The 22,486-nt window shown below is 37.8% G+C and overlaps 1 protein-coding gene across 1 annotated transcript in view; it reads left to right on the top strand.

Moving 5' to 3' along the window:
• MPP7 (MAGUK p55 scaffold protein 7) overlaps window positions 1-22,486 on the top strand; it is a 285,707-nt gene that overhangs the window by 222,275 nt on the left and 40,946 nt on the right. The window contains 1 exon segment of the mRNA XM_047743326.1: window positions 13,583-13,753. Within this exon segment, the coding sequence (XP_047599282.1) occupies window positions 13,583-13,753 (171 nt within the window).

Genomic DNA, 22,486 nt, shown 5'->3' with positions numbered 1-22,486 from the left:
CAGGCTATTGATTTAGAAGTTGTCAGAGTTAGATCACATTTAAAGTTAGGAATCTGGATGAGATCACCAGGGAGTGGGTATAGATTTGGGCAAGAAAAGAACCCAAAATGAAGTAGAAAAAAGTGCACAGGTGTGATTCTTCTAGGAGCCAATAAAAGGAAAGTTTTAGGAAGGGAAAGAGTGATCAAATAAGATGAGGAAAGAGAACTGACCTTTGATTTAGCAGTGTGGAAGTTACCAGCAACCTTGCTGAACAGTTGGTACCTTGGTTGGGTTGAAAAGCATTTGCAATACCCTTTGGTGATAAAAACTTAACCTAAGAATAGAGGGGGATTTCCTCAATCTGATAAAGGGCATGAACTAAAACCCAAAAGTTAACAGCGTACTTAATAGTGAGAGACTGAGAACTTTCTCCTTAAGACCAGAAACCAACAAGGATGCGCATTCTTGTCACTTAATGTACCATAGTCCTGGAAGTGCAAGCCAGAGCAATTGGGCAAGGGAAAGAAATAGAAGTTTCCAGATAGGAAAGGAAATGGTGAAACCATCTCTGTTTGAAGAGTACTTTATCTTGTATAGAGAAGATCCTTTTTCTGCATCAGTCGCGATGATCATGTGGCTTTTATCCTCATTCTACCAATAATGTGGTGTATAACATTGATTGATTTTTCTGTGTTGACCCAACCTTGTATTACTAAGATAAATGCCACTTGCTTGTGTTGTATAATCCTTTATATATGTTGCTGAATTTGGGTTGCTAGTATTTTGAGGAATAAGGATATTGGTCTTTAGATTTTCTTTTTCTAGTGATATCTTTGCCTGATTTTGGTATCAGAGTAATACCGGCCTCATATGATGGGGTGGGAGGTGTTCCTGCTCTTTTTTTGGAAGCGTTTGTAAACTTTGATTGTGTTAATTGTTCTCTAAACTTCTGCTAGAATTCACCAGTGAAGCCATCTCATCTAGGGCTTTTCTTTGTGGGAAGTTTTTTGACTGCTGACTCAATCTCTTTACTTATTAAAGGTTTATTCAGATTTTCAGTTTTAGTAGTAGATCTCTAGTAATTTGTCTGTTGCATTTTGATTATCCAATTTGCTGGCATCCAGCTGTTCATAGTAGTCTCTTACAATCTTTTTGTTTCTTCTTGGTAATGGTGTCCCCTCTCTCATTCCTAAATTAATAATTTGGGTCTTCTCTTTTTTTATTGGTCTGTGTATGTTAAAGGTTTGTCAGTTTTGTTGATCCTTTCAAAGGATAAAAAAAATGCTTTTTATTAATTTTCTCTATTCTAAGAGACATTAAAATTTCTATGCTAACTAGTAAATGCTAGTTTACTCTCAAATTTTAACATTTCCCTCCAATCCTCTGCATTACTCACACAACTGTGTACACACACACACACACACACACACACACACACACACACGAGTCTAAGGAGTTGGTTCACATGATGGTGGAATGTTGGTAAGTCAAAATCTGCAGGAAAGGCCAGCAGGCTGGAGACCCAGGGATGAGTTGTAGTTTGAGTTCAGAGGCCATCTGCTGGCGGGGGAATCCCTTTTTTAGGGGAGATTAATTTTTTTTTCTTCAAGGGATTAGATGAGGCCCACCCACATTCTAGAGGGTAATCTGCTTCATTCAAAGTTCACTGATGTAAAGGTTAATCTCATCCAAAAAAACACCTTCACAGAAACATCTAGAATAATGTTTGATCAGATATCTGAGCACCATGGCCCAGTCAAGCTGACACATAAAATTAACAGTCACATTCTCCTACTCTGAGTGTGCCTGTGGCAATTATAGCATTGAAGGCGTATTTACTCTTGGGAGTTTTGATAATGTCTTTCACATCAATTGCGTCTCTACTAAAAGAAGTCCTTTAAACAATTCAAGTCAATAAAAATGGTTTTGTAACATTTTAGTCACTTAACTGCATATCATGCAAATGACCGTGATGTCCTGGTACACATCAAATCCCGATAGATACCACTATTTTCACACATACATTGTGGTGCCGCAGATTTTAAAGAATATCCACATACACAGAATGGATCTATAGCCATCCTCGGCACATGGCCCCTTTATCCAGTTCTAGGAAAGCTCTGGAAAATAGTCAAGAGAGTTTCCAGAAATGTAACCTTCTCCTGAGGGCTTTTCTAAGAACTCTTAAGAATTTCTGAGGTTCTGGCTTATTTTAGAAACTTAGTCTTGCAGCCCTCATCCACCTTCTGATTCTGTATTTTGGGGGCCCAAAGAAGGAGAGGAAGAGGGAAAGTGATGTACCCTGCACACACGGTACCCTTAAACCCAAAAAAAATGGGGCTGCCGAGGGTCTACTCGTAGATTCAGGACCGCTGTTGATCTAAATCAGACCAGTAGCTCAGTGAGTATATTTGATGATTTTCACTTTCTTTGATGTGCATAAAATCAAACGTGAAACAGCATATGTAAATAGCCCTTAACCTCATGACCGTTTTTGACAACTCACGTCAAAATGATCTAATTTGACTTTCAAAAGAAATAACATTATAATAGCCAAAGAATCATTTTTTTGGGAAAGAAAAAAGAGAGAGGCTTCCTTTTTTTTTTTTTTAAGGTTTTACTTATTTATTAGAGAAAGAGAGACAGTGAGAGAGAGCAGGAACAGGAAAGAGAGGGAGAAACAGGCTCCCTGATGAGCAGGGAGCCTGACGTGGGGCTCAGTACCAGGACCTTGGATCATGACCTGAGCTGAAGACCGGTGCTTAACCCACTGAGCCACCCAGGCGTCCCTAATACTCCAAGAATTGAATGTCTGTTTATGTAAGAATTATATCGTAAAACTGTATTTAATCCCTGATATGAATGTTCACTCTGTGGCAGGATTCTTGCTGATGTGTAGCATGCTGCATTTCTCAAGGGTCTGTTCATCAGTAAAGAGATTGGGCTCAGTGGGTTGGGCCTCTGCCTTCGGCTCAGGTCATGATCTCAGGGTCCTGGGATGGAGCCCTGCATTGGGCTCTCTGTTCGGTGGGGAGCCTGCTTCCCCCCGCTTCTCTGCCTGTTGCTCTGCCTACTTCTGATCTCTCTCTGTCAAATAAGATCTTTAAAAAAAAAAAGAGAGAGAGAGATTGGGCTGTTATTGGAAGGAAGGAAAAGGCTCACCGAGTGGGCAGTGTAAGTTGTGTTATTTACATATGATTTTACGACGTTATTTACATATGATTTTACGACAGTAATACGAAGATAAGTTGGAAATATCCTGTAACTATGAAGTGCAAAAAACAGGACCTTTTTAAAGCCAAATCTGTGTAAGTCAGGGGCTGCCTAGATCTGTAAAGATTGTCCAACCATTTATATCTATATGAGTATGTAAATTAGCAGGAGTGATTCATTTCCTTCTTTGAGCTCTTGAAAATTTCATTTAGCCTTGGTGGCTCATGTGGGAGTTCCTGGTGTGCATGTATATGTGCGTGTGCGTGTGTGTGTGCGCGTGTGTGCGTGCTGCCTGTCATACAGTTGTTCAGTACAGTAGCTAGTTGTGAAGATTCTCTCCTTTTTCCTCACACGGTACAAAATAGTTGATGTGAAGAATTAGTTTTCTTTTTACATTGGCAAGAGTTACAGCGTGTTTTTCCTCTGGTTAATTCATTATCAAAATCTTGCTTTAATCAATTAACAAAGCACTGCTTATCAGGCATCTGTCTTCGAACAGAACGTCTTGCAAATGGGTTCCTGAAAACTCATCAGTTTCTCCACTTCTGCCCTTGTTGGAGTCCTTCATGCATTCTTTTAAAACAAGATCAGTTTTGGGACTTATGTAAGTTAAGACTGTTCTTTCTATTTAACTGAAGTGTTTACCATAAAGTTCAATATAAACAAAAGTGCCCATTCTCTGTTCTTTCAAATGTTATTATTTACCTTTCTCTATTTCTGTGTTTTTTTTCCTAATTCTTTTCGGTGTGTTAAGCACCATTGATTCTCAACAAGTTACACTGTCTATTTCATAAATCTAGTAAAAATTCCCATTTGCTCTATTATTGAGTCATTTTATTAAGGAATGTTTTGTAGGTAAGTACAGCTATGTCAAAATATGCTGCCTTAATATTCTTCCAAAAAGTAAAATTTATACAAAGAGAACATTTAGAAGCATTCTTTTAAAAATGGTACAGGTTCTTTCTTGAACAAGAACTCTGCATAATCTCAACATGTCTGGAATACTACTTGGAAATATTTTCTCTGACAGAAAGAAACCATTCCTGCTTGGAGAATTTTTGGTTGCATAGACGTAACTTAAAAAATATATATTACAAGTTTAAAATCCAATTTTCCCCTCTTTTTAGAACTGTATTTTTTCTATATGTAATTCTATGTGTGCGTACCGTATTTTCTCATAATTTTGAAAGTGTAAGTAAAAACTCATTTCTTTATTAGCTGACTGGCAGAAAATGAAATTCTCATGTGGTTTCTCCTTTTTTATGGTAATCCTGTGCTATGCTTTAAAAAGAAATTGTCAGTGGTATCAGGAAAACTTTTTAAGACCTAAGTAGTTTTTTTCTTGGAAATTGCAAATTGATATCTTATATTAGCTTCCATGATTTCACTAGGCACTTTTGAGTTTCTATTTTTATTTTTAGCTTGAGATGAGCTGAACGATTAAAGGATATTTATGGCGTTTGAACATTTCTTTAATTTTTTTTTGAGGGCGTCTTGAAACCTGTAACATTTCAGAGATAAATTGTTTGTTCAAAAGCCTTGTTCCACTTTATACACAAAATTAGCATATGTAAAGTTGGTTAATGTGATTCACGGTAATGTTCCTGTGTCTGTGATGATTTTTCCCCCCCTGACAGTGTTTTATAAGATGAATACAAGAAGCTGACTAACCCAGCTTCTTTAGATTTCTGTCACTTTTATAGTTTTGTATTGGCATTGCTTTTCAATTTAAACCTCCTCCCAAGATTTTTATCTGATTATTTGTTTGGTCTTAATTACCCTTAGTTGTCTTTGGGACAGTTTTATGATTGGAGTACTATGGAACCATCATTTCAATAATAATTTTATCTTAGGACCATGTTTACATAGTTTTTACATGCCCATTATGACTTATTACAGCAACATGGGCATTATATTAAAAATGTTTATTTTAATGGAAATTTTCAATGTTTTGTTGGCATGAGCCTAACACTGTATAATAATTTCCAGCTGCTTAGTTTGTATTAATGTCTACATGAGTTTTTAATCTTTTTAAAAAGTTCGTTTACATTAAAATATTTTCTTCCTTGTAACTGAGGTATCTATTGAACTATTAAATATTAGCTTCGTCAAATTAATCCAGCGTTTTAAGATGCAAAAAATGATTTTCACACAATGTTTGGTAGTTCTCCCAAGTTAAAAAAAGGAAAAAGAAAAAGAATCCACGTTTTCATGTATTTAAGGAGAGAAAAAAGAATTGTTTATTTTTATCTCCTTTTAAGAAAGTAAGCAGTTTTCTTGATTGAGTTGGTATCAAATGAATGTTTTTTGTTAAAAAGTAGGAACTTTAGAGTGGATCCTTCCATAAATCTCTAAGTTTTAAGGTGCCTGTGATCAATATTGCTATTTTATGATTCAAACAATTTCACTGAAATACTTTTCCCATTCTACAAACATCTATAATATTTAAACATTAAAAGCTCATTATTATTGAGAACATTGAGAATATATAATATCTGATGTTTTTAGACCAAATTGGTTACATAAAAGAAATGTAACCAAAGACTGAAACTGTCCCACTTGAAAATTGTGGGCGGTAACATAGTTGTATTTATTTTCTTTGAATTAACAGAAAGGCAGATGTCACTTCACTTGTTCACTTGTGTGATTTCTGGGGCTGTGTTAGTATTGGTGATGAGTAGCCTTGATTCTGTTGGAGGGCCTTTTGTGGTAATGGACATGTTTGGACATAAAATAAATGATCTTGTGTTTTTTAATAAAATGCCATCTTAAGTGTCTTAAAGTTTTATGAAAAAGTAAGACTATTAAAATGATAAATATTTATATTGTAAGTTCACACTTAAGTTACTAATTTATAGGAGCCAATGAATATAATAATGATTTATGATTTTCAAAAAAGATTTTAATATTTTAACTTATTGGCTATTTCTAACTCTTGTGAACATAAAAATGTAGTCTGTTACTGTCATTATTTCAAAATATAGAAGACTAGACCCTGCCTCTAAGACATATTCAAATGTATTTTGTCTTATGTGTTGGTATGATACACAAATACATCTGTCAGTAGTGGATTTCATTTGATTGTTAATATATTATGAACTGTGTTTTGTGAACTTTTTTTCAAATTTTAAAATTAACATTACAGAAAGTTTGAAAAATAAACAATAACAACTGTCCACATCCCTCTCTCCCTAACACAACCATTGTCTGTCTTCATGCATTTTCTTCCACAATTTTGTATCCATACCAACTTTTATATTAGTAAAAAAGTAAACCTCATATAAGTATGACTATTGTATTCTGTCCAGTTTTTTCCATTTATTATTATATCAAATGTATTTTATGGTGCTCTGTAGTTTTAGAATTATAATTTTAATGGCTTAACCTCATTTCTTTGAAAAAGTTGCATAATTTAATCATTCCCATACTTATGTATATGTTAGCTACTTCAAGTTTTTTTTTCTTTTGCTGTTAAAACATCACTAATATTTGAAATTATAGGATAGGTGTATTACTTAATCTACAATATGAAACTTATTTTAATAACAAATGACTCTTAATTTACATATGTAAGCATTAAGTTTTATACTCTCTGGATAAAGTCAAGTAGCTTTGTAAATGACCAAGTCACAACTTGCTGAGTTTAATTTTTTTTTCACTTAATAGAAATGTCAGTGTCAAATTAGAGAACTTGCTAAAAATCTTAGTTCTAGTCATGAGCCTGTGTTGTGAAACCCCTTCTATTATAAGTATTTGGGAATATTTCCATGTCCTCTAATAGATCGGTAGCTTTTGGCGGGCAGAGACACCATTGTATATATTTTCAGATTTTACACATCATCTTGAATACAGAGGAGGATCAAAAATGCATTTAATTGTATCTGAAAAAATGTCTCCAACAGAAAGGAGCTTATAATTTTTAAACCCCAAAATACACTGCTGGTTCTTCATCTTTTCCCATTTACTTACTACATAAAGTAACAGAAGGCTCATCACTTCTTCTATTCTACATCTATATATTTGGAATAGTCTTTCAACCTTACTTCTTTCATCATGTAGTATTTCAACCACAGCCTTGGTAATCTTTTTTGTCTTGTTTTGTTTCAGGTTTTTATTTAGATTCCAGTTCGCATATAGTGCAGTATTAGTTTGAAGAGTAGAATTCAGTGATCCATCACAACATATGCCCTCCTTAATACCTATCCCCCATCTTGCTTGTCCCCCATGCACCACCCCTCCATCAACCCTAAGTTTGTTCTCTATCCTTAAGAGTCTTGTTTCATGGTTTGCCTCTCTTTTCCCCCCCATGTTCCTGTGTTTCGTTTCTTAAATTCCACGTATCAGTGAAATCATATGGTATTTGTCTTTCTGAGTGACTTATATCACTAAGAGAAGGACCACTTAAACCTATGGAGTATTCTGCCTCCCCCATTGGGTTGCTATGGAGGTAAATGAATTAAGCCACATAAAGGCTTCAGTGGGTGTCTGTTATCTCATAAGTTCTCAATACTTATCAACCACCACCATCATAACTTCTGTTGTTTTGGTATTGATATCATCAGTAAGAGAATTCTCTAAACTCAGACCAAGAATCACGTTTTTGGGTTCCTTCCTTCCTTCCTTCCTTCCTTTCTTTCTTTCTTTCTTTCTTTTTTGTCATAATAATAAGCCATCTGGTACTTTAGTACAAAATATGTATCAACATGAAGGAGTGAAAGGGTTATTCAGTAAGTATTTTTGGGACCATTGGTTAATTACTTAGAAAAATATAAAGTTACAGCCTCACCTCACAAGCTCGATCTCATGATTACAGCTGAGTAATTCCAGATGGGATTAAAAAAAAAAAAGTTAGTGTAAAGCCATGCAACCCATTTTTTTTTCTAACTTAAGAAAATATAGGTGAATATTTATCAGACCCAAGGATAGGAAAGTCCTAAAAACAGTAAAAGAAATCACAAAAGAAACAGGCTCAACTACATAAACATTTTAAATTTCTTCTAAATGGAAAATTGAAAATCTTAAAAAGTGTTTGCAATAACTTAGGGCCAAGGGCTGTGACCTTACAAGATATGTGTATATGTATATATTTATGAAGACCGTACTCAGAAGGTGATCAAAATGTAGTAAGCAATTTACAAAGGAAATAAGAAATGCAAATGGATAATAAACTTGAAAAAAAAGGTCAACCTCTGTAACAGTGAGGGTGAAATGGCATACGGGTTTTTCACTTTTAAATCTCTGAAGATTTCAAAGCAATTAGAAATGTCTTTATGAGAGACTGGTGTAATATATGGGAAATCGTACTTTCTGCTGGTGGAAATGTACATTGGTATTCACTGATCTGAGAAGCATTTGGACCAGATCTATCTAGCTTCTGGCAATTTGTCCTAATGAAATAGTCCACTAGATTGAATAAAGGGAATGTTCAGGGATGTTTATTGCAGTCTTCTTGAAATAAGGAGCAAACACCAGGCAACTTAAATGTTTCCCTTTATAGTAAAAAATACTTTAAATAAAGCATTGCAAGTATGTGCTAAGTTAATAAGGGATCATAAATGATTTCTACTGGAAAATACGAGATAAGAAGTGTCTCCTTTTGATCAGGGGCCTGACCTACAGCTGCAGTCCTACTCTAGAGTCACTTTCCTATTGTAGTAAAATAAACGTTTTGTTCCTTTAAAACACGCAAATCTCTAACAGCTGTGGGTAAGCTCGCTGGAAAAAGCCTGTCCATAAAAATGTTGAGCCAATTATAAATTACAAAAATGTGAAATATAAGGAAAAATATATTTTGTGTAAAACCATTCCCTTATTCCAGATTCCTCGTTACCGTTCCTTTTCCCTTCCTTTTTTAAAGCCAGCTCTTGCTAAGACTTGCGTGTTGAAAATGAATGCAGGTTCAGTAGGTCCTAGGTTGTTTATTCACAGGTACCTGAACGAACCCTTTGCATACATACTCTCCTTGTAAGTATATATTTTTAAACCTTCCTTTTAATAAGAGAACCACATAAAAGCTGAAGGGAAGAAATTGCCTCTTCCAGACACAGAATTAAGTTTCCTTTAACCTTACTTACTAAGGTGTGTGCTGGCACATAGCTCATTATGGGACCCACGTTTGAAAATCAGAGCCTTGAACAGCGTGCCAAATGAGCCATCACCCCTGACTTCCTGGGGAGGATAGATTCTAGGAAAACAGCCTGTTTTGGTTTGAGAAACCGTCACAAGCAAGTACTCTGAATTTTGTGCCTTTTGTTGTATCCTCTGTTCTGGCTGTTTTATTGGTTCCTCTGGGTTGGAAAATTTGTTTCATCCTGTATATTTATATGTATGGAGCGCTATAAATATGGAAAGTAGACAGGTGTCTATGGATCAGGAGAGTACATGGTCATGATAAGAAGATGAGAGGGAAGGAGGTTATTTACATGTAAATATTGTACAAGAAATAACACATAACCTTAGAGTATCTTGTAGCAGGGGATAGCGAAAGGATAGTGCATACTAAATTTTTCTGTCGTGTTTCGTTAAAATGCTTTACTACTTTAATAGGTACTTTTAATATTTAACATTTAAATCTGGCTGTAATTTTAATACTAGTCTTTATATTTAAATATTCTTCTGTAACAGCCATTTAAACCCTTATTAACAAGCCCCTTGTTTTTCCCTTTCTTGCTAGACTGTGTGCAGTGGGAGTACAGGGAGGTATAAGTTCCTGCCTTCCAGGTGCTTTCAGTTAGTTGGAGACATAATCAAGTACTAATCTACAGCTAATATATGTAGGTCTTTACCACCTGCCGGGTACTGGGCCAAATGCTTTATGTGAATTGTTTAATCTTTAACAACCTCCTAAGATCGATACTCTTATCTTCATTTTAAAGTTGAGAAGTGAGCTTTAGAGGAGTTTTTAAAATGTCGGCAAATCTCATACAGCTAGTAAGTGTCAGAATCTAGACGCTAACCCAGACTTCGCCACCTCTGGTCCTCAAAAACAAAGTTGGGGTTTTTTTGTTTGTTTGTTTCTTTCTTTTAAGATTTTATTTATTTCTTTTAGAGAGTGAGCAGGAGCAGAGGAAGGGGGAGAGAATCTCAAGCAGATTCCGTGCTGAGTGCAGAGCCGGATGCGGGGCTGGATCGCGTGACTCTCTGATCAGACCTGAGCCAAAACCCAGAGTCGGTTGCTTAGCTGACCGAGCCACCCAGACGCGCCTGGCCTTCGATTTTTTTTTTTTTAAGATTTTTATTTATTTATTTGACAGATAGAGATCACAAGCAGGTAGAGAGGCAGGCAGAGAGAGAGGAGGAAGCAGGCTCCCTGCTGAGCAGAGAGCCCGATGTGGGGCTCGATCCTAGGACCCTGAGATCATGACCTGAGCCGAAGGCAGAGGCTTAACCCACTGAGCCACCCAGGTGCCCCTGGCCTTCGATTTTTAACACTCGGTACTGCTGCTCTAATAGGCGTGGTGTGGTGTTCTGCCGTTTCTCCTTATTTTTGTGAGTGAGGATTTTGGGTCAGGACGCTGAACCTTCACAACCTGTGGGAATTCTAGTTGCTCAGTCATCGTCACCTAGAAAACTGGCGGGAATGAGATCAGGACCGTGTCACTGTGCATGGGCAGGTGGCATCTGTACTATCTGTGTGGCCAGGGAGCAAGGACGCTGCAGGCCAGGATGGTCTCCAGAGCTCCCTCCAGCTCTCTGCCTTTGCGTATGCCATGTTTTGTCATTAGGCCTGCCTCTTAGAATTTTCTCTTGTGAAAATAGCAAATGCGCCCTGCTTTCTTTGTTGAAATTTACAGTAAGAAGATGTGACAGGGGTGAAGTGGGGTTTTGTTAATTGCTTTTTTATATTACTTGAATTTATAAGACTTTTATCAATCACCTGTTCTGTACCAAGCCCTGGACAGCAAGTATCACCAAACCGTCCTGTGAGACCATAGTCCCCGTCTTTGATGTCCAGAGAATCTCACATCACAAATCCGATTACCTGCACTTTCTCCTACTATCTCTTTATTGTTTATAATGAAAGCAAAAACGTCCGTTAATTGTAAAAACGCAATCAGGTAAACACTTTCACTGAGATTCAGGACTTAGCTGGGATTCGTGGCTCAGAAATTTTCAGGTTTTTCCTTCTGGACTTCATTTGCTGTGGATGAAACATTTCTGTCCTGGTTAGATTCATTCCTGGGCTGTAAGTTTGTAGGGACTTGAGGGAAACCCTCAAGAATAATCATGAAGAAATTTCCAGTTCCACCCACTTATCCTATAACTGCCTTCCATGAGATAAGAACTGTGGGAACCTGAAATGAGAAACGCTGAAATGGCAGGCATCAAAGAGTTAGGAGAGCTGGTGTGTAGTCTGTGTGCTAAACCGGATGCCATCTACTGCTGGATTCCTGGGTGGGCCAGCCGTCACAGCTGACAGAGCTGGGGCGGGGTCAGGATGGCATCGCTAATTTCTGCAAATTGGTGAGAGAGTTGTCTGAGAAGCATGTCGCTCAAGCGCTGGGAGCAGTTGTAGGGATCCCCCCCACTTCGGCGTGGCATTGCGAGGACTCCCATGTAAAGGAACTCTTTTCCTACGTTCTCATGAGTCTTTCCCAATATCCGAAAAAATACAAGAGATTAATAATAATTTCCCGATATCCTAAAAAAATACAAGAGATTAATAATAATCAGCTACCCTTTGACCCTTTATAGAGAAGTTTGAACTCTGCCTGCATGAGTGGTTTTGGAATTGACACTTCATCCTAGGGCCAGGTCGGCACATTCCCCATTTGCTTTCTCTGAATCTCGTCCTTGGATAGATACCAGTGTTTTATTCCTTTCCTGTTTGCCTTTTCCCCTTTGCCTTCTGCCTTTGATACGAAAGCTTTAGAGTGATGGACTCTTGTCTCAAATCCTTTGTAAATCTTTTCCTTCAAAAACTCTGAGTACCTGCTCAAAGTCAGAATGACTCGTGGTGGGCCGTAGAGCTCTATTATCAGGTGAACATTTTATCACCCTCTTCTTAATATCTTGGCTGATTTTTATTAAACGGTGAATCCATAAATTGAGTGCTATAACTCCAGGGTTACTGATCATTGCTTTTCATATTGGCCTTTATTTTGAATCCTGGTAGTTTCTTAAATGCTTAATTTCTTAAATACATACTTACATTTCTTTCTAGAAAGAAAGAAAGAAAGGGACCCAAAGAGGTGATTCTTGGTCTGAGTTCAGAGAACTCTCTCATTGATGATATCAATACCCAAACAAATATATTCTCTTTTCCAAGGGGATATATTTTTATATACTTAAAAATGTACTTGCATTTTGCTTTGTACCATGGAGCTGATATGAATATATATAATATTTCACTCAGCAGAGCAGTGTTCCTTAAAGTCTGGATTTTGAGGGTTAGGTCAAGAACTGACTCACATCTTCCCGAATTTATACTGGGTTGTTGGGATGAAATCGTGCTGTGTGTGACGCACATCACTGTTCTAGAAAGGAAATAAGTCCCAAACAATGCAACAACACGAAGAGCAAGCACAATGAAATGGGGGTTGACTGGGAACAAGAACATTTGCCTCAGCTTTTTAAGCCCATGTGTTTAATGACAGCCTTGAGCTTTAAGCACTTAAATTTATTGAAGTACTTGTACAGTTATTTTAGGAAAAGATCATATGATCTGTTGATAAGAGTACACACTTGAGACTATGAATCTTATTCCCAAAATTCAGTAGGCTTCGAATTATAAAACCATGGACTTTTCCATAGGAGAAGAAGAACCCGGACGTGGTCATTTACTGCCCCCGCCTCCCAATGCTGGAATCTCGTAAAAGTCAAAGAACTTGCTCTTCTGTTGGCCCGATCCCTGTTTGGTGTGTGTGACACTGAACTCTCCCTAAATTAGTTTCCTTTTTATTTAATAATAGATGCTTGTCTGTGCCACAGGTATGTTGTTAGGTTATGCTTACAATCCAGTATATTCCAGTATTTTTGAATGAGGGAATTCAGCATTTATATTTTAAATGTTTCTACAGTGCTTTTAACTTTCTCTTATCAACTGTGTTCAGTCAGTCCATGATAAACTATTTCCAACTTACTTGGCTTTATTACACAATTATTTTACTCATTGATTTCTGAGAACTCTTTATGGTTTGGAACCAAATACAATATTTTTACAACTATAAAAATAAATGTTCAAGGATTCTCTTATAAATGGTTGCTTTAGTGAAATTGTGTAGTATCTGTGTGTTTTTTCATACTAAATGTACTTGTGACAATATTCTGGTTCAAAAAATCCAAGCCAACTTTTGAGGGCTTTTTCATTTTTGTGTTTTGGGAGGTTTCTTTCTTTAATTCTTATTACTAAAAATACATATATATATATATATATGTTTTTTTGCAGCTGGTTTTAGGAGGAGTTTTCGTCTTAGTAGGAAAGATAAGAAAACAAATAAGTCCATGTATGAATGCAAGAAGAGTGACCAGTACGACACCGCTGATGTGCCCACATATGAGGAAGTGACGCCGTATCGGCGGCAAACGAATGAAAAATACCGGCTTGTAGTCCTGGTTGGTAAGTGTGCCTTTTGGGTTAATTCTGAAGAAACAAGCGAGATAGGAAGAATTTAACTTCAAAGAGTACGGTGCTTGAAGATTTCAAGCCAAAGAAAATCTTTTTTAAATTTTAAAAATTTTTAATTAACATATTATGTGTTATTAGCCCCAGGGGTACAGGTCTGTGAATCGCCAGGTTTACACACTTCACAGCACTCACCATAGCACATATGCTCCCCAATGTCCATAACCTAACCACGCTGTCCCTACCCCCCTCCCACTGGCAACCCTCAGTTTGTTTGGTGAGATTAAGAGTCTCTTATGGTTTGTCTCCCTCCCAATCCCATCATGTTTCATTTTTTCCTTCCCTACCCCCCCAAGCTCCCCACTTTGCCTCTCAACTTCCTCATATCAGGGAGATCATATGATACTTGTCTTTCTCTGATTGACTTATTTTGCTCAGCATAATACCTTCTAGTTTGATCCATGTTGTTAGCCTGTCTTCTTGAATGAGCTTTGGCAGTTTGTGTCTTTGAAAGAATTTGTCCATTTCATCTAAGTTGCCAATTGTATAAGCATAAAGTTGTTCACAATATTCTCTTATTATCCTTTAACTCTATGTAAGGTCTGTAGTAATGTCTCCACTTTCCTTCTTGTTATTGATAATTTGTGTCTTCACTCTTAAATCAGGTGTGTATTGCTCCATAATAAGTTCTTAGAGTTCTTGTGTGGAATTATGTAGGATTCAAAGTTTAAGTCTTCATAATCTGCATATTCATAGCTTCAGTTTACTACAAACTTAGTGACTTTAAAATAGCACATACTTATTATTTGAAAGTTTCTGCAGGTCAGAATTTAGAGCATTCTGGCTTGATTTGGCTGGGTCCTCTGCTTTAGGATCTCTTTTTTTTTTTTTTTTTTAAGATTTTATTTATTTATTTGACAGAGAGAGAGCACAAGCAGGTAGACAGGCAGGCAGAGAGAGAGAGGAGAAAGCAGGCTCCCTGCCAAGCAGAGAGGCTGATGCGGGACTGGATCCCAGGACCCTGAGATCATGACCTGACCCGAAGGCAGAGGCTCAACCCACTTAGCCACCCAGGCGCCCCTGCTTTAGGATCTCTTAAAAGGCTTCTCAAGTCTTGACCACAGGTAGGTGTCTCAGTTTGAATGTTAGACTGATAAAGGATCTACTTCGAGTAATCCACCCTCAGTTCCTTGTGATGTGGGCCTCTGCAGTGTGGTAGCTTGCTTCGTCAGAGTGTATAAACTGAGAAGGCAAAAGAACAGAACATCCAATATTCTGTTGGTTAGAAGCAAATCACAGATTTTACTCACAATCAAGGAGAGTGAATTGCACAAAGGTGTAAAACGCAGGAGGGTGGGGATCACTGCTGGCCTTCGTAGAGTCTACCTGCCTTTTTCTAAATTTATTGATCTTTTATAAGACCACTTGTATATTGAAATTGTTTTTTTTCTTTTCTCAATTTTGCTGATTTGTGTTATTATTTCCTCCTTCTGCTTACTTTGGACTTATTTTTATTTTTTTCTAGTTTTATAAAGTTAAATCTTAGACTATTGACTAGAAACACTTTTTTTAAAAAAAATCTGTTATTAGGCATAAATTTAAGTTTCCCTCTAAGCATTGCAACCTACAAATTTTGATCTGTTGTATCTTTATACCATTTCACTCAAATCAGAATACTTTCCCTTTGTGATTTCTTTGATCCTCAAGTTGTTTAGAGTATGTTATTTAATTTCCAAATACTTGAGGATTATCCAAATATCTTTCTGTTATTGATTTCTTGCTTAATTTCATTATGATCAGACAATATGCTTTGTATGATTTCAATTCTTTTAAATTTATCAGATTGTTGTTTGTTACTTTGTTTTTTGACCAGGACATGGTCCATGTCATTGGGTGTTCTGTGTGCACTTAAAAAGAATGTGTAGTCTGCTGTTATTGAATGGAGTGTTTGGTGTAATGTTATTTAAGTCAAGTTGGTTGATGATGCTATTTAGTCTTCCATATTCTTACTAATTTTTTGTCCACTTATTCTGTTAATTGTTGGGAGAGGAGTGTTAAATTCTCTGTCATTGTAGATTTGTCTGTTTCTCTTTTCACATCAGTTAGCTTTTAAGACATTTAGAAACTCTGTTGTTGAGTATATGTATATTTGGGAGTATTATGTTTTCTTAATGAGTTGACCTTATTATGTGATGTCCTCTTTTATCCCTGGTAATATTCATTGTTCTGAAGTCTGCTTTGTGTGATATATAACATAGCCACTAAGTTTTCCTTTGCTTATTGTTTGCATGATACATCTTTTCCTGTCCTTTTACTTTAACCCATCTATATGTTTATTATTAAAGTGGGGTTGTTTGTTTTTTACAGATAGCATAGTCTTGGGTCTTGTTGTAGTTATCCAGTCTAATAATCTACATCTTTAATTGGTATGTTTGGAACATTTAATATAAACTATTGATATGGTTGAATTTAGGTCTATTATTTTTATTTTAGGCCTACTATTTGTTTTGTGTTTGTCCCTTTGTATTTTGTTTGTTTCTCTGTTCTTTCCTGCCTTCTTTTGGTATCTGTTTTCTTACTTGATTTTTGATATATCTGATGACTTTTTTGCTTTACCTCTGAATGTAATTACTCTCTAATTGATTTTGAGGGTTTTTTTAATCTTTGATTTTCAGAAGTTGGAATATGATGTATCTATTTGTGCTTTGAGTTTAATGTGCCTGGGTTTACTGAACATCTCAAATCTAAACATTTATGACTTTCACCAAATTTTGGAAACTTTTGGCCGTAATTTTTTCAAAGATTTTTTTTTTTTTTTGCCCTAATCTCTTTCCCCTCCATTTCTGGGACTCCGGTAGCACATGTGTTAGACCCTTTAGTATTGTCTCACAGGATCCTAAGGCTCTGATTTTTGTTTTTTTAGTGGTTTTGTTTTTCAAATTTGACAATTTCTTTTGATCTGTCTTCAAGATCTCTGACTCTTTCCTTCATCATCACTGTGTTGCTCTCTTTCCTGCTGGCCAAATAATTATCTTTCAGATATTATATATTTTTTCTATTGTGAAATTGCCAACTTTTTTCATTGTTTTTGTTTATCAAGTTCAAGTAAGAGCTTGCTTCATTCATTTCAAGTGTGTTTAGTTTTGCCTCATGAAGCTTAGTTAAGACAACTATTGTGTTGGGTCCCCCAGTAATGGGTCCACGATCAAAGGAGCGAGACTGACACAAAGTGAAGGTCAAGCAAAGCTTTATTTCGCGCCAAGCATCGAGAATCAAACTGACCAGCCAGGGCTGTCTCTTGCAAAGAGGCGACGACTCTCTGCGTTATGGACTAGCTTTTAAGGGCAAAGGCCATGTGGTTGGGCCTGGCCACACACAGGTGGCCAATGAGATTGTAACACAGAGAAAGCTGCACAGTCCTGCTAGGTCACACATAAGTGACCAATTAAATTACAGTTTACCCTATAGTAGATATTTCAACTAGCCTATCACCTTGGTCAGAATTGGCACCCAAAGGGCGGGGCCCATACTCCTTGGTAGCTAGGGAGACAGTATGCGCCCCCACTGATTGGCTACCTCCACCTTGCCTGACCCACCCATTTATTTGGGCTTTGTTACCTGGGACTGGTTTCTGGGACTTGTTTTTAAGTAAGTTCCCGGAAGGGGGGGGGGCGGGGCAGGGTCAGGGTGGAGCTGCTGTGGCTAAATAGGCCCTTACACTTGTTTATCCAATGTAATACCAGTGTTAGGCTTATCTTGTGGTTGGCATCTGTCGATTTATTTTATTTTTATTTTTTTTAGAATCCATCATCTGTGTATGTTGAATAACTTTGTTCTGTATCCTAGACATTTTGAACATATACTTTGTATAGACTTTGGATCTTACTATATTCCTCTGGAAAAATGTTCCATTTTTTAGCAGACTGTCAGCCTGATTAGGCTTATTCTGTTTGCTTTAGTTCAGTTTTCAAGTCTTTGCTGTGCTGCTTTGAGTGTATTTCTTTTTTTTTTTTTAAAGATTTTATTTATTTGACAGAGAGAGATCACAAGTAGACGGAGAAGAAGGCAGAGAGAGAGAGAGAGAGAGGGAAGCAGGCTTCCCGCCGAGCAGAGAGCCCGATGCGGGACTCGATCCCAGGACCCTGAGACCATGACCTGAGCCGAAGGCAGCGGCTTAACCCACTGAGCCACCCAGGCGCCCCTTGAGTGTATTTGTTGCATGTGGCATTTGTGTCAGTCAGACACCTACACAGCGGTTTTGATCTTAGTTATGCTGTTTTGGGTTCGTCTCACGTATGAACATCTTAGGAGTGAGCCCACCACTTTTGTGGGGTCTTAGCACAGTCCACTGCCATCTCTGAATGGATAGTCCTCCTCCGGCAAAGCCTAAGAACAAAGAAAGAGAAACAGGGTAACTTCATCACTTTGGGGGTCATCTCTCCACATCTGACATCCTTTTATACTCTGTCTGCTTTCATTTGCTTTTTCAGAGTCTGCACATTTTTGTGTTGCTTTTTGTGTGCTGGCCAGAGGTTTTAATTGTGATCAGTGTGGGAGACAGGCTGTAGTGTGCTTATCCCACCAGAGTGGAGCTAGACCTCCTCAAAGCTTTAAACTCCTGTCCCAGATACAATTTGCCCTTCGTCTCTGGTGTATCTTAATTAGCCTTCTCACAATTGAGTGCTGTTACCCTGACTCTCGTGTCTCCTGCTCAGAGTTTTAAAGGGTTATCAGGACAGAATACCACAGCACCTTCTAGACTACCTTTTAGTAAAATCACGCTCCTGAAAATATGTATCACAGCATTCCATTGTCAGCCCCAAGTCACAGGTGATCTCCGGAATTTTGGCTGCGGCTTTCCATAAATGTTGTTTCCATAAATGTTGTTGTTTGGGTCCACAGTCACTGAACTAAAATTCACCTGGCTGAAATCTTCAGTGAAGAGGTTAATTTAATTATATGCGTTTAAGTTGCCCTAAATCCCCTTTGCCCGTTGATCTTTGGGTTCCTGGCACCTGATGGTGGATTGAATATGGACTCTGTCCTGTGGGCCTCATGCCTTACTTTCTGACAGACATTCTGCTCCTTGCACTTCTCACTGTAATTTTACATTCCCAGCAGGATCCTGTAGCCTTTTTTTTTTAAGCCCTGTGATGTCACTCATACTGCAGTGACTGTTCTTTGTCTGTCTCCTGCTTGGAATTCCTTAAGTTTCTGAGGCCTGGTTCTCAGCAGAGATTTTACCCTTTATCTCCCAGAAGGAGGGTTGCCCTCAAGATATTCCTAAACTGGAGATGCTGAATGTTGACCCTTCTGTTATGGCCAGTGAAGATTCCCAGTTCCTCTGCGATGAGCTTCTCCCCCACTCATGTTTCCTTACTCTTTGGAGTTTTCCAACCTTAAGTAAATAATTGCATTATTTCAATGACAACCAAATATCCCTTTTTACTACTTAGATTTCTCTACCAGTAATATCTAACAATAATTTTCATTACCCTCTGCTGTTCCTAACTGCTTTCAAACAGTCCCGGCTGAGTTTTTAACTTCTGTCTTTTCTCAAGTGGGTCCTGTCCTTCCTCTCTCCTGTGTCATAACAGTAACCAGCGTGTAGAGTACCACACATCGAGTTAAGGGCTACGCATGTAGTATTTCATCTAGTCCTTGGCATGACAGTGAGGTAAAAATTGTATCATCCCAGAAGAAGAAACTGAAGCACAAAAAGGAGAAGTGAGTTACTTTGCCCAAGCTTGTGCAGCTGTGAAGTTGTAGAGCTGATTCAGACCTGAATACTCCCAAGACCGGAACCTTCTGTAACTGGAGCCCACGGTGCAAGAGCACCTGGCTCCATGAGTCCCAAACAGACCAGATTTGGCCACTTACACTGACAAAATCCAGAGGCAGAGAGAGAGTGATGGTGAAGCAGGAAAGGAATTTATTTCAGTGAGGCCAGCACTGGGAGGACAGTGAACTGACATCTCAAAGACTGTCTCCAGAGTGCTGGAAATACTTCTAGGTTTATGTGAGAAAAATGTAGTGGGACACAGGTCAGTGCACAGTGAAGACGAGGTCAGTCACTGTCTTCAGGTCAATCATGCGGGGCCTTGCTGGTATCAAGGCATCCTTATTGCTTGAGGGTAGTTTGGGTTCCCACCATGGGGTGCTTTGCCTTAGTTAAAAGATGAGTTTAGGGGTGCCTGGGTGGCTCAATCAGTGGAGCATCTTGATTTTGTCTCAGGTCATAATCTCAGGGTCATGGGATCAAACCCCACGTCTGGCTCCAAACTCAGCAGGGAATCTGCTTGAGATTTTCTCTCTCCTTCTGCCCCTTACCCTATTTGTGCGTGCGCGCGCGCGCACACACACACACACACACACTCTCTCTCTCTCTCTCTCTCTTTCTCTCTCTCATAAATCTTTTTTTTTTTTTTTTTTTTTAAATGCAGGACAAATGGAGGTAAAATTGGGGCACCTGGGTTGTTCAGTCAGTTAAGTGACCAACTTTTGATCTCAGCTCAGGTCTTGATCTAAGGATCATGAGTTCAAGCCCCACATTGGGCTCCATGCCAAGCATTTTTTTGTTTTAAAGGAAGTAAAGTCCTCTTTCAGATCCCCACTGTCAAAACACCATTCCATTTCTATGGAGGGAAAAGGGACAGTGGTCATTTCTTCTGCAGTTACTTCCTACTGACCAGGGATGACATAGGGATTTTGGAATGGAGGATTTTGACAGGGTGGGGGAATTTCATTGCTTGAGTCTCTCTGAGATGCAGAGTAAGGTAGTAAGTCATCTCCATGCTGGTATGAGTGGCATAGGCTCCTGTTTCACAAATAGAAAAAGTCAAACCACAATCAAAGAGAAAAGGACAAGAAGCATACCAGTGCTTAGCAGAGTATATTTCCATTTGGAAAGAATTCAATTAAGTCAACTGCTAAAAGGATCTAGAACCAGGGCATCTATAGCAATGATGTGTCTACTTGAATCTTACATGGCTTCAGACACGTTCTTTGAGTAATTTGGAATATATATTACAACAGTCTGTTTTAATGAGAGCACAGGTTCCTCCTTGGGCTGCAGTCAAAATACCAATGGCCATCTGGTTTTGAAGGATGACTTTCTGAATTCATGTGGTTTCCTCATTTAGCAGAGTGACTGTGTACTGAGTTTGATTAAAGATGGCCACTGTATGGTTGGTTTAAGCCTCTTATAATTCTGCATCAACAGAGCTGGGCAAGGGATAGAATCATCAAGAAATCGTCACTGCCCAATGTCTAGCTTTAACAATATCCCGATTATGAGGCATCACTGGAAAGTGGCAGACTTCCCAGGAGATACAGGCATCCATAAGTGCATTGTCCAGTCCCATCATAAGGAAGGGAGGGCCTTATTTCCATAGCTAGCCCCATGGAATATGGTAAGCTCTGGCTTTTGGAGCGATTTTGCCATTCCAGCCACATACCGAGACATAGTAAAACTTTAGGGACATATATATATATAATATATGATATATGTATGATATATATGGTATATGTAATATCTATCATATAATTTTTACAACAGTTATAGCATTTACCCATACAATATAACCTAAAAAAGCTTAGCATCATTTGTATGACATTGCTTCCCATCTAACTTAACTACCATGTAACTTAATAAATAAGCTTAATTAGTCAAGAAGACTTTGTTTAGAATATGAAGGTTGGGAAGTTTGTAAAAATCTCAGAAGGCTTTAAAGCACATATGTAAATAGGATTACAGTTGATTATAAAACAGTCTTTCATTATCTGTTGATTTAATCAAGTTGGTAATGAGAAGGTGACATAGTTGTGAGCAAAACTTAGCTCCTTTAAAATTGAGAAGCTTTAACTTTCTTAAGTAATCAAAGACCTAAAAAAGACAAGACATAGAAACTTTGGTTTCCTGAAGAGATTTAAAAAAAAAAAAAAAAAAAACACAAAAAAACCAAGAACTCTGTTTACAATCTCTTACAGAGCAGACCAACAATCCAAGAAAATTTTATCTTTTTAACAGAAAAGCTAAATTTCAGTCTTATACAGGTATACTTTTAAAACTCATTCATTCCAGTGTTAGTCCTGACCATTTATAAACTTATTTTCCAAAGATTCCCCTTCACAAACCTTCTCCACCTTCCTTTTTCAATCAGATGTCCAAAGCCTTCTAACCAGTACCATTTTAGGACAAAATTACTTTCTCTTTTCCTCAACAAAAATGTATTCCCGGGCGCCTGGGTGGCTCAGTGGGTTAAACCACTGCCTTCGCTCAGGTCATGATCTCAGGGTCCTGGGATCGAGTCTCGCATCAGGCTCTCTGCTCAGCAGGGAGCCTGCTTCCCTCTCTCTCTCTCTGCCTGCCTCTCCGTCTACTTGTGATCTCTCTCTGTCAAATAAATAAATAAAAATCTTAAAAAAAATAATGTATTCCCATTCCTCGTACCTTTCTTATAAAAAAGACATCTTATTTTCCTTGTATATGGAGTAGCTTTCCTTTTTTCTAATAGTCTCAATAACATTTATCAGAATTCTTAATGCTTAGAAACCTGAATTTCTACTAAAAACCAGGTGGTAAGCAATTGTGAACTACTACATCAGAATTCTTCAGGTTGGAAATTAATAAATATATTTCATAATTTCTGGAAACATGTGTTTTTTCATAATACAGTCTTTTGACTAAGCATAAAATGTGTTTGCTGGCAGACCCAAATTTATCTT

This window comes from Lutra lutra, chromosome 8, assembly GCF_902655055.1.
Source record: "Lutra lutra chromosome 8, mLutLut1.2, whole genome shotgun sequence".
Taxonomy (NCBI): Eukaryota; Metazoa; Chordata; class Mammalia; order Carnivora; family Mustelidae; genus Lutra; species Lutra lutra.
This window is presented reverse-complemented; position numbering and strand designations above follow the sequence as displayed.